The 11,343-nt window shown below is 40.0% G+C and overlaps 1 protein-coding gene across 1 annotated transcript in view; it reads right to left on the bottom strand.

Moving 5' to 3' along the window:
* Positions 1-3,563: 3,563 nt before the first annotated feature.
* cirsr (corepressor of RBPJ and splicing regulator) overlaps positions 3,564-11,343 on the bottom strand; it is a 52,597-nt gene continuing 44,817 nt past the window's right edge. Inside the window, exons 9-10 of the mRNA XM_080198970.1 lie at positions 7,939-8,024; positions 3,564-4,468 (exon numbers count right to left, since the gene is read on the bottom strand). Coding sequence (XP_080055096.1) covers positions 3,955-4,468; positions 7,939-8,024 — 600 coding nt within the window. The 3' untranslated portion in view covers positions 3,564-3,954. The remainder of the gene's footprint in view (positions 4,469-7,938; positions 8,025-11,343) is intronic.

Below are 11,343 nucleotides of genomic sequence, written 5' to 3'. Positions count from 1 at the left end.
ATTTTCCAGCTTTGTTTTTATCAGAATGCTTATATTATTTGTCTGTAAAATAGCCTAACAGATCCCTTCCTTCAATAATGACAAGCCCAATTTTCTGCAGTTGGAAGGGTTGAATTAATTTTAATTCATATCAGTTGGCATTCTAAAAACCAAATTGAAAAGTAATTGACATTTAAAGAGATTTTAGGCAAACAATAAAAAATACACAATACATGTGGCTTCTGTGGATATAAGAACATTTCTTGAAGGGATGGGATAGGATAGATTAGAACAGATTGTTTCCAATGTTTCAGAGGTTTAAGTAAAGATGACTTATAAGTGAATGAGCTGGTGGCGCAGATCAGCCCAAATGGATATGATCTGGTGGCCATTACGGAAATGTGGTTGCAGGGTGACAGGGACTGGGAGCTGAATGTGCAGGGGTATCAAGTGTTTAGGAAGGATAGACGGGAGGAAAAAGGGGGTGGGGTAGCTCTGCTGATTAAGGATAATATCAGGACGGTAGTAAGGGAAGATATAGGCTCCAAAGAGCAGGACGTGGAATCGTTGTGGGTGGAGATAAGGAACAGTAAGGGGAGGAAGATGCTGGTGGGTGTCGTCCATAGGCCCCCAAATAATAACTTGGAGGTGGGGCGGGCTATAAACAAGCAAATAAATGATGCGTGCAGAAATGGAGCGGCGATAATTATGGGGGATTTCAATCTGCATATTGATTGGTTGACCCAAGTCGGACATGGTGGGCTTGAGGAAGAGTTCTTGAAATGCTGTAGGGATAGTTTCCTTGAATAGTGTGTGACGGAACCAACGAGGGAGCGAGCTATCTTAGATCTGGTATTGTGTAACGAGGCAGGAAGAATTAGGGATCTTGTTGTGAGGGATCCTCTTGGGACGAGCGATCATTGTATGGTTGAGTTTTTGATGTAGATGGAGGATGAGAAAGTAGGGTCCCGAACCTGTGTCCTCTGTTTGAACAGAGGGGAGTATGATAGGATGAGAGACGAATTGGCAAATGTAGATTGGGGGCGCAGATTGGTTGGTAGAACGGCTGAGGATCATTAAGGACATCTTTTTCGGTGCTCAGCAGAAATATATTCCAATGGTAAAGAAGGAATGTAGGAGAAGGGATAGCCAGCTGTGGTTATCGAAGCAAATAAAGGAGAGTATTAAATTAAAAGCTGTTGCGTTTAGAGTGGCTAAAAGTAGTGGGCGAATAGAAGATTGGGAGAGGTTTAAAATTCAACAAAGAATGACTAAGAAGTTGATAAAGAAAGGAAGGATAGACTATGAAGCTAAACTAGCACTAAATATAAAAAAGGACAGTAAGAGTTTTTACAAATATATAAAGAGGAGGCTGACTAGAGTGAATGTTGGACCCTTGGAGGATGAGAGGGTGGATTTAGTGGTGGGAGATGAGGAAATGGCTGAGGCCTTAAATAAGTTTTTTGCCTCGGTCTTCACAGAGGAGGACGCGAATAGTTTGCCGGATATTAAAGTTAGAAGGATGGTAGGAGTTGAGGGCCTGAATGCAATTACTGTCACTGGAGAGGTAGTGCTTGATAGACTAAAGGGACTGATGGTGGACAAGTCCCCAGGATCGGGTGGATTGCATCCCAGGGTTCTGAAGGAAATGGCAGAGGTGATAGTAGATGCCTTAGTGATTATTTACCAAACTTCGCTGGATGCCGGGGAAGTGCCGGGAGATTGGAAAACGGCTAATGTTACGCCGCTGTTTAAAAAAGGTAGCAGGCAAAAGGCAGGGAACTATAGGCCGGTTAGTTTAACGTCTGTTGTTGGAAAAAATGCTTGAATCCGTCATCAAAGAAGAAATAGTGAGGCACCTAGAAAAGAATGGTTTGATAGAGCAGACGCAGCACAGATTCATTAAGGGGAAGTCATGTTTGATGAATTTATTGGATTTCTATGAGGATGTGACTAGTGCGGTAGACAGAGGGGAGCCGGTGGATTTTCAAAAGGCGTTTGATAAGGTGCCACACAAAAGGTTGCTTCAGAAGGTTAGGGGGCATGGAGTTGGGGGTAAGGTGTTAGTGTGGATAGAGGATTGGTTGTCTAACAGGAGGCAGAGAGTTGGTATCAATGGGTGCTATTCTGATTGGCGGTTGGTGACTAGTGGAATGCCGCAGGGATTGGTGCTGGGGCCTCAGCTATTCACCATTTATATAGATGATCTGGAGGAGGGGGCTGAGTGTAGAATAACGAAATTTGCTGATGATACAAAGATGAGTGGAAAAGCAAATTGTGCGGAGGGTATGGAAAGTCTGCAGAGGGATCTGGATAGGCTGAGCAAGTGGGCGAGGACCTGGCAAATGTAGTACAATGTTAGCAAGTGTGAGGTTATCCACTTTGGCAGAAATAATAGTAGGAGGGATTACTATTTAAAGGGCGAAAAGCTGCAGCATGCTACGGTGCAGAGGGACCTGGGGGTCCCTGTGCATGAGTCGCAAAAACCCAGTCTGCAGGTGCAGCAGGTGATCAAGAAGGCAAATGGGATGCTGGCCTTTATAGCAAGGGGGATAAAATATAAAAGCAGGGAGGTCTTGCTGCAACTGTACAGGGCACTGGTGAGGCCGCAGCTGGAGTACTGTGTGCAGTTTTGGTCGCCACACTTGCGCAAGGATATTTTGGCCTTGGAGGGAGTGCAGAGGAGGTTCACTAGGCTGATACCAGAGATGAGGGGGTTAGACTATGAAGAGAGATTGAATAGACTGGGTCTGTGCTCGTTGGAGTTTAGAAGGATGGAGGGGGGATCTTATAGAGACGTATAAGATAATGAAAGGGATGGATAGGGTAGAGGTAGAGAGATTCTTCCTGCTCAGAAGGGACAGCAGGACTAGAGGGCACAGCCTCAAGATAAGGGGGGGGGGGGGGGGAGATAATTCAGAATGGAGTTGAGGGGGAACTTCTTCACTCAAAGGGTGGTGAATCTCTGGAATTCTCTGCCCGTTGAAGTGGTGGAGGCTACCTCGCTATATATATTTGAGTAATGGGTAGATAGGTTTTTGACAGACAAGGGAATTAAGGGTTATGGGGAGAAAGCGGGAAAGTGGAACTGATCCACTTCAGATCAGCCATGATCTTATTGAATGGCGGGGCAGGCTCGAAGGGCTAGATGGCCTACTCCTGCTCCTATTTCTTATGTTCTTATGTAAAATTAAGAGATTCAGGGCAGAGAGCAAGATTTCAAAGTAAATGTAGGTTAGGTTGTGCAGCTATGGAATGCATTAATTAACACAGCATTTAAAGTATAGCCTATGTTAATTTTAACAATGGGTCAGATAGATGGTTACAGGAAAGGTTTGGCACATTTCTCTGGTTGAGCTAAATAGCATGTTTAATGTTGTAATTTCTAGGTAACTCTACATTTCCCTTGCTTTGGTAATATGGATTCTTAACAGGAACTACTTGAAGGAAGCTCACAAACAAAACATAGTTGAATATGATCAGCATGAAAGTACCCAATGAATAAGGAAGCTTTTCATAAATTTGGAGAGGAGAAAATAAAGGTTTACTGTCACAGTCATTTTTTTTGTTATAGACTTTATTAAGTAATCAAAAAATACTGAAGAATACATAGATCTCAAACTGTTACAATAACTATGAAATTAAGTTATAAACAATCAGAAAATGTGTCATAAACCAGACAAATTTTTACAACATGTCAACTATTACCTGACAATAGAAAATACAAGTCCTTTGAATTGAATAGAGAGAATAGTAAAAGATATTGATTCTCTGCTCAATCTCTCAATTTGCTTAATCTCTGAAAGCATATCCCTCCCTTTTATTCTTATCCTTGCTGTCTCTGGTTCTTACGCAATGTACATCCCTGCTATTGCTTTCCTTATGACGACTTTCCTGATTACCACTCTCTCTACCTTATGTCTGCCGGTGTACATTGATGGTTCTAATCTGGTCCCTGCTACCTGTCCAGTTTATTTAATCTCTCTCTGCACTCCAGCTTCTGTTCACATATCTTCCATCATTATGCTTTTCTCTACTGTGACTTGTACTTTGTTTGTCCCTTCTTTTTGTTCTTTCATGTGCATCTCTGCTACTGTTTCTGCTCCGATCATTTTGCTCCTTGTCCCTGCTGGTGCTGTGGCTCCTGCCTCTTTTATTTCTGCTTCCACTGCTTTTTCTGGTAAAATCTGCATTCTTGTCTTCAGGCTTGAAGTAACTGCCTGAATGTGTTTTACTGAATTTTTGTTTGTAAGGCTCCACATGTTCTTTGGAACTAATTTTACTGTCCGATGATGTGTCTCTCTTCCTCTTCAAATATTTATTTTTGCCATGCATCTCTTTATTCTTCTGAGTTTCAGAATCACTTTTGCTAGAAGAGCTGATGCTAGGTGATCGGCTTTCTTTTTTCTTATGTTTATCTTTATTTTTCTTCTTTTTTTGCTTTTTCTTTTTTTCTCGCTTTTTCTTTCTTTCAAGATGGTCAAGTTTCCTTTGCAAATAAAAAATCTAGATTAGCACATCTATTTCACAAAAAAAACCTGTAGAATATTTCCCCAAAGCATCTTACCTTTGGGCACACCAAGTAAAAAAAAAATCATCAAAAGATATTAATGCATCCAGAGATATTCATCCTTCCCATTTGACAATTTGGAATACAGGAACCTGCTTGAAGTGAAGCTTCATGCAGTACAAAGTTATCCTTGGACTCAAGTTTATACAAAACATGAAGAACCAACATCATGTAGTTGCTAAGTATGCTGCTCTTTGAACTCTAACCTGTTTTCCAATCCAGCGCAGACAGATGAGATAAAAGTCTTTATTTTTACTAGTTCCTAGGATCCTCTAAGAAATGGGAGCTCGGGCACCGACGATCCGAGTTCATGTGTGCCTTTGGCAGAGGAATAACTCAAACTGGCAGCATGGCTATAATGGTGTCATAAAATGGTTTGGAAAATTAAATTATACTGGGCCAAGCAACATCCTTGCTGCACCTGTCTTGTATTAAACGTTAAGTGATAAAAATGGTAAAGTATTAAATTATTTAGGGCAGATGCGCCTCATTTTAAGTTACTGACATCCAAAATTAATGTTCAACATTGAAAATAAATTAGAAACACTTCTAGAAAATTACCAAATAAGATCCTTATAGGTGGGATGGATCAAATTATAGCCAGTCACACAGCCGTTAAGGGGTCAGAAAGCTTCTTGCTTATGACCACCATTCGGGCAGGGTGACTGGTGGATTGCATTAGGACAGGTTTCTTGAGAAAAGACCATACACTTTCTGTTTAAAATATTCTAATGGAAAAAGGGAGGGTCAGATAAGGTTTGTGTGCTAGTGGAATGCAATTACGTAAATATATCAAGGAACATAGGAGCTGCGAACTGAGGGGGAATAAGTATGAGAAGGATTTACCATTTGTGTTGAACTAAGGAAGGACAAAATCAAATGGAAAGAAGGCATGTATAATACTGTGAGGGTTAGTGATTGAACAAATTTTAGAAAGCAGTAAAGAATTATTTTAGAAAGTAACGAGAAAGGAACTAGAGTATGACAGAAACCAAGCTAGAAATAAAACAGACAGGAAGAGTTAGCAGGCTAGTCCAAAGCTTGGCCCGCGGACCAGGTCTGACTTACCAAGCTTGGCCTGTGAAGCTGGTTTTTAAAAGGCCAGTGAGTGGAAGTGAAAAATTTTACAAGGAGCTGCTCCGGCTCTTTGAGTCACAGGTTGCTCTCTCCCACATCTGCTGCTGATAGGAACAGTTTCTGAATGGAGGAGCATCGAAAATGGTGTCCTACATTTAGCCTGAAGCTTGAACACCAGTAGTGATGGTGAGTCTGCTGGTGAAAGAGGGAGGACAGGGATAGGAGTGGGGGAAATAAAAAACACTGTGGATTTGAGTGTGGGTGCACATCCTGCAACTGGGCGTACAAACACACAATCTAATGGTCATCTTTATGCCAAGAATCTCTACAGTGCAGAAGGAGGCCATTGAGCCTATACTGAATCTCTGAAAGAGCATCTTACGACAGACCAACAGGACAGACCGGACCAGACACACACCTTTTTTTGAAATTCATGTTTGATCTTACTTTCCAGACACTTGCCCTGAGTGAGAAAAGAATTGATATGTGGCCTCTTACATGAGAAGGTTAGGCAAGCCTGTTCTAAAGCAGACATGAAAAAGCATATCTAAAGTGAGCATTGGTCCTTTAGAGGGTGAGACTGGGGAATTAATGGAAAATAATGAAATGAGGTTACATTGAACAGATATTTTGCATCGGTCTTCACTGCAGAAGACATAAGAGAGCATCCCAAGAATAGTTGGGAATCAAGAGGGAAAAGAGAGGGAGGAATTTAAAACAATGATCACTAAGGAAAAGACAGCAGGGAAACTATTGGGATGAAAGGCTGACAAGTCCCCTGGACTTTCAACTTAAGGTTTTAAAATAAGTGGCTGCAGAGTAGTGGAGCAATTAGTCTTCAAAAATTCCATGGATTCTGGAAAGATCCCAGCAGATTGAAAAACCACAAGAAAGGAGCAAGACAAAAAAAGAACAGGAAACTATAAGCCAGGTAGCTATCATCTGTTATTGGGAAAATGCTAGAATCCATTAGTAAGGAGGCAACAATAGCGCATTAAGAAAAAAAATTCTACAATCAGGCAGAGTCACCATGGTTTTGTGAAAAGAAAATTGTTTGATTAATTTATTAGACTTCTTTGTGAAGTAACAAGGAAGGAGGATAATGGGAACCCTTGGATGTGGTGTATCCATGTTTCTAAAAGACATTCAATAAAAGGTGTCACATAAACACAGTAGAAGAGGTCATAGTGTGGAGGTAACATCATCATGGATAGAGGACTGTTTAATTAGCAGGAAGCAGAAATTCAGGAGCAATGGGTAATTTTCAGGTTGGCAAACTGTAACTAGTGGTGAAGTGAACAGTGATCATTACTGGGGTCTCAACTTTTTACAATCTACATCAATGATTTGAATGAAGGAATCCAGTGTATGCTAATTAAATTTGCTGATGACACAAAGATAGGTAGGGAAGCAAGTTGAAAGAGGACACATAGAGCCTGCAAAGGGTATATTGATAGATTAGATGAGTGGACAAAAAATTGGCAGATGGAATATAATGTGGGAAAACAGGAACTTGCCCACTTTGGCAAAATAATAGAAAAGCAGAATTCCACGTCCTCACAAAAACATGTCCATTAACTGATGGTACTAATGAAAATATTATCTATTATCACATTGTAGTTTGTGGGGCCTTGCTGTTTGTAAATTGGCTACAGAACTTCTTAATTTACAACAGTGACTGAAGTTCAAAATGACTCTATTGGCCGTAAGGTACTTTAGGACATCATGAAGTCATAAAAGGCTTTCTTTAAATGCAAGTTTCTTTTTTGGAGTAGAATTGGAGAGTAGACTCCTGACTTGTAATCATGTTGATGCTAGCTTCAATAACCTGTGTATCAAATCTGAGTTTGCAAATTTGCTGACGATAAATGTAAGCATAGTGTAACATATATCATTTCAAAAGGGAACAAGTTGAATTAGATAAAAATAAATCTGGAACATCTCAAATAATTTGTCAAACGGGAGAAACAAAACATTATGTTGAAATGTGGTTGGATAAGATGGGAGCATTTTGGAACTGCATTTTCCAATCTTAAATTAAAACTGCACAAATTGTCCAACATTAGCAGCTAATACCTTATTACACAAAGGTAATGCTACAAATTATTGTGATTTTAAACAACTGCAAATGGATATAATGACACAAGATATCAATATACGTAACCAGTTTCAACAAATATTTTTCTGATTGTGACTAAACTGGCAAATACAAAAGATTTTTAGAAGAATTTTGTGACATTGGAAAGGGATAGCTTCTGAAAGAAAGGGTTTCACCATTAACAAAAACACTAAAAACCTCACTAATAACATACCTCAAAAGCTTTTGTTTTTGTTTTGTAGAAAGAGACTTCAAAAATTCCACCTCGGGATCATCATCATCTTCACTTGCTACGTATTCCTAAAATTCAACAACAAAATTGCATTGTACTTGGGGAATACACTTCCAATGAGCTAAAAGCATGTATGTAACAGTGCAACTCTCATTTTTTTATAACAATTTTCACAATGAAAATAGTTCAAATAATAATTTAACTGATTAAATATACAGATAGTGGTAAATTTCTAAATAAATCCTTAATATTAGCAGCCAAGTTATCTTCAGGCATTTAACATTCTCTACAACACTTTTATAAATAATATTACTAACCAGGACCAATTTCATTTGGACATAGATTGTTTGCTGAAAATTGCAGAGGTATTGACAAGTATATTTAGAGTCAAGATTTGCAAAACTCCCTTGCATTAGAATATTATTGTACTAAAATTGAATTGTAAATTAATAAAAAGAAATCTGAAATCCAAAGTATTTCTTCACAGAGATTGGCAGGTTGAAAACTGAAGCTGGATAATTCAGCTTTCCAGACTTCCATGATGAGCTAGGCATGCAGAAATAAATCTATTATTGTAGGTGATGGTAAAAAATGTTTAGCCATTCCAGTAGGAAGTGTTGATGGGGCAGGCATTCAATCTTGGACATGCCCTTTTCTGAGCTGCTGCTTGGTAGATAGAAGAAGCACACTGATTTGGAGTATAGCAAGACAGTATAATTTGTTCTCCTAGATAGGGAGGTCATGTTACATGACTCTTACACCCCCCCTTTGGCTTTGACAAAGGGCATATATTTCTTTGACTGGGTTGCTGCGATTGTTAATTTTCCAAGCAGTAAGAATTTAACGCAGGGTTCTTTGTCCTAGCAGACTAGTTGACTCTGGTGGCCAGGCCTGGTTTACGAAGTATAGACGGCCTTTGCATAATTTCCTTTGAACTTGATGTCTGCAGCCCACAGGAATTGTTAGCACATCTTCAGAAATAATGAGATGCAAGTCTCTATGTTAATACCCTGACAACTCTCTTATTTAGGGTTACAACTAGACATAACTGTAGTCATTTTAAAAGATTATCTAGTTTTAAAATTTATATGTCTTTATATCATCATGACGAATATATCATAAAATAGTGTGTGAAGTCTTAGCATTGTTACATGAGAAAGTGTGTGGTAAAACATGTAGGCCCATTAAAGACAGGTGCAGGTGATACGACAATCATTTTACTTATTTATTCACAGAATGTGGGCATCACTGACATTCCTTGTGGGTACCTTTTTAACCACTGTAGTCCACTTGATGAAGGCACTTGGACAGTGTAGTTAGGTTTTGACCCAGTGAAAATGAGTATTTCCATATCAGTGTGGTATGTAACTTCCATGGATTTCTTTTTGTTTTTGGGATGTGATGTCACAGACAAGCAGCAGTTACTGCCCATCCCTAATTGCCCTTGAGGAGATGGTAGTGAGCCTTCTTCTTCAACCATTCCAGTCTATGTGAGGGAGAAAGTTCTAGATGGTGGTGGTGTTGTCATACATCTGTTATCCTTGTCCTTCTAGATGGAATGGGCAATTTATTTATTTGTTCATGGGTTCTGGGTTTCACTGGCTAGGCCAGCACTTATTGCCTATCCCTAATTGCTCTCAAGTAGGTGGTAGCGAGCTGCTTTCTTGAACTGCTGCACCCAGTACACCCCGGCAGTGTCTTTAGGAGCTCAGGATTTTGACTCAGCAATAGTGAAGCACTGCTAACTTGGGAGATGCTTCTAAAGAAGTCTTGGTGAAGGAGTGAATGTTTAAGGTGGTGGTGGATGGGATGCCAGTCAAGAAGGATGACTTGTCCTGGTGTTGAGCTTCTTGAATGCTGTTGGAGCTGAACTCTTCCAGGCAAGTACAATATATTCCAACAAAACCTGACCTGTGTCATATAGATTGTGGGCAGCTCCAGGAAGTGAGCTTTCTGCTGTGGATTATCCAGTTTCTCATCTGCTCCTGTAACAATAGTATTTATGTGGCTGGTCTAATTTAAGCATGGTGACCTACAGAAAATTGATAGGGGGTTTGTGATGGTAATACCATTGCATGTCAAGGGGAGTTTTGTTAGAATTTCTTTTTGGAAATTGTCAATGGCACTTAAATGCTAAATAACATCCATCTGACCAAGCCTGAATGTTGTCCAGGCCTTGTTGCACGTGGGCACAGACTGCTCCATCATCTGAGAAATTGTGATTGTAACTGAACATGACAATTATCAGTGCATATCTCCATTGCTGACCTTACCACGGAGGGAAGGTTCTTGGTGAAACAGCTGAAGATTGTTGTGCCTAGGACACTACCCCAAGGAACTCCGACCATGATATCCTAACGGCTGAGATGATTGGCCTCCAACATCCACAACCATCTTCTTTTGTGCCAGTTCTGATTGCAGCCAGTTGAAAGCTTTACTTAAAAATACAACTGACTGCAATTTTAATGGGGCTCCTTCGATGCCACATTAGGTCAAATGCTGTCTTGATGTTATGGGCAATCACTCTTACTTCACCTCTGTAAATCAGCTTTCCTGTGCATGTTTGGACCACAACTGCAATGAAGTCCAGAGACATATCTTGGAAGAACCTGACTGAGCATCAGTAAGCAAGTTATTGCTAAGGAAATAGTGCTTATTAGCACCATTGACAATACTTTCATATCTTTGTTAATGATTGAGAGTAGGCTGATAGGGCAGTATCAGATAAGATAAACTTGGGCAATTTTCAATTTTTACAGGTAGATGTACTGGAACAATTTGGCTAGAGGTGCACATAGTTCTAGAATATCAGTCTTTAGTACTACATCTAGGATGTTCTTGGGGCCATTGCTGAATCCAGTGCACTCAGTTATTTCTCAGTATCATGTTGTCAACTAAATTGGCTGAAGATTGTCTTATGATGGTGGTAACTTCAGGAGGAGGCTGAGATTGATCACCCAATTGGTCCTTCTGACTTAAATCAAAATGAAGGACAGAGTTCATGGTCTGAAGTTGTTGAACTCAATATCAAGTCCAAATGGCTGTAAAAGTGTCTAATTGGAAGATGAGGAGCTGTTCCTCCAAATTGTATTGGGCTTCACTAGAACACTGCAGTAGACCAAGGATGACATGTGCACATGGGAGCAATATGGTGAGTTAAAATGGTAAGTGATGGGAACATTAAGGTTATGATTGGGGAATGAGCGAAGGCGTTCCAAAAAAGAGAGTCACCCAGTCTCAGCTTAGTCTTCTCAACGTAGAAGAAACTGCATTCTAAGCAGTGGATACTGTCCCTCTTCAACTCTGAAGAGGAGATATATGTATTCGAAATATTAACTCCGTTTCTCTCTCCAAAGATACTTCCAGACCCGAGTCTTTCCAGCATTT

Source organism: Carcharhinus amblyrhynchos, chromosome 11 (assembly GCF_965287045.1).
Source record: "Carcharhinus amblyrhynchos chromosome 11, sCarAmb.v2.hapA, whole genome shotgun sequence".
NCBI classification, from domain to species: domain Eukaryota; kingdom Metazoa; phylum Chordata; class Chondrichthyes; order Carcharhiniformes; family Carcharhinidae; genus Carcharhinus; species Carcharhinus amblyrhynchos.
This window is presented reverse-complemented; position numbering and strand designations above follow the sequence as displayed.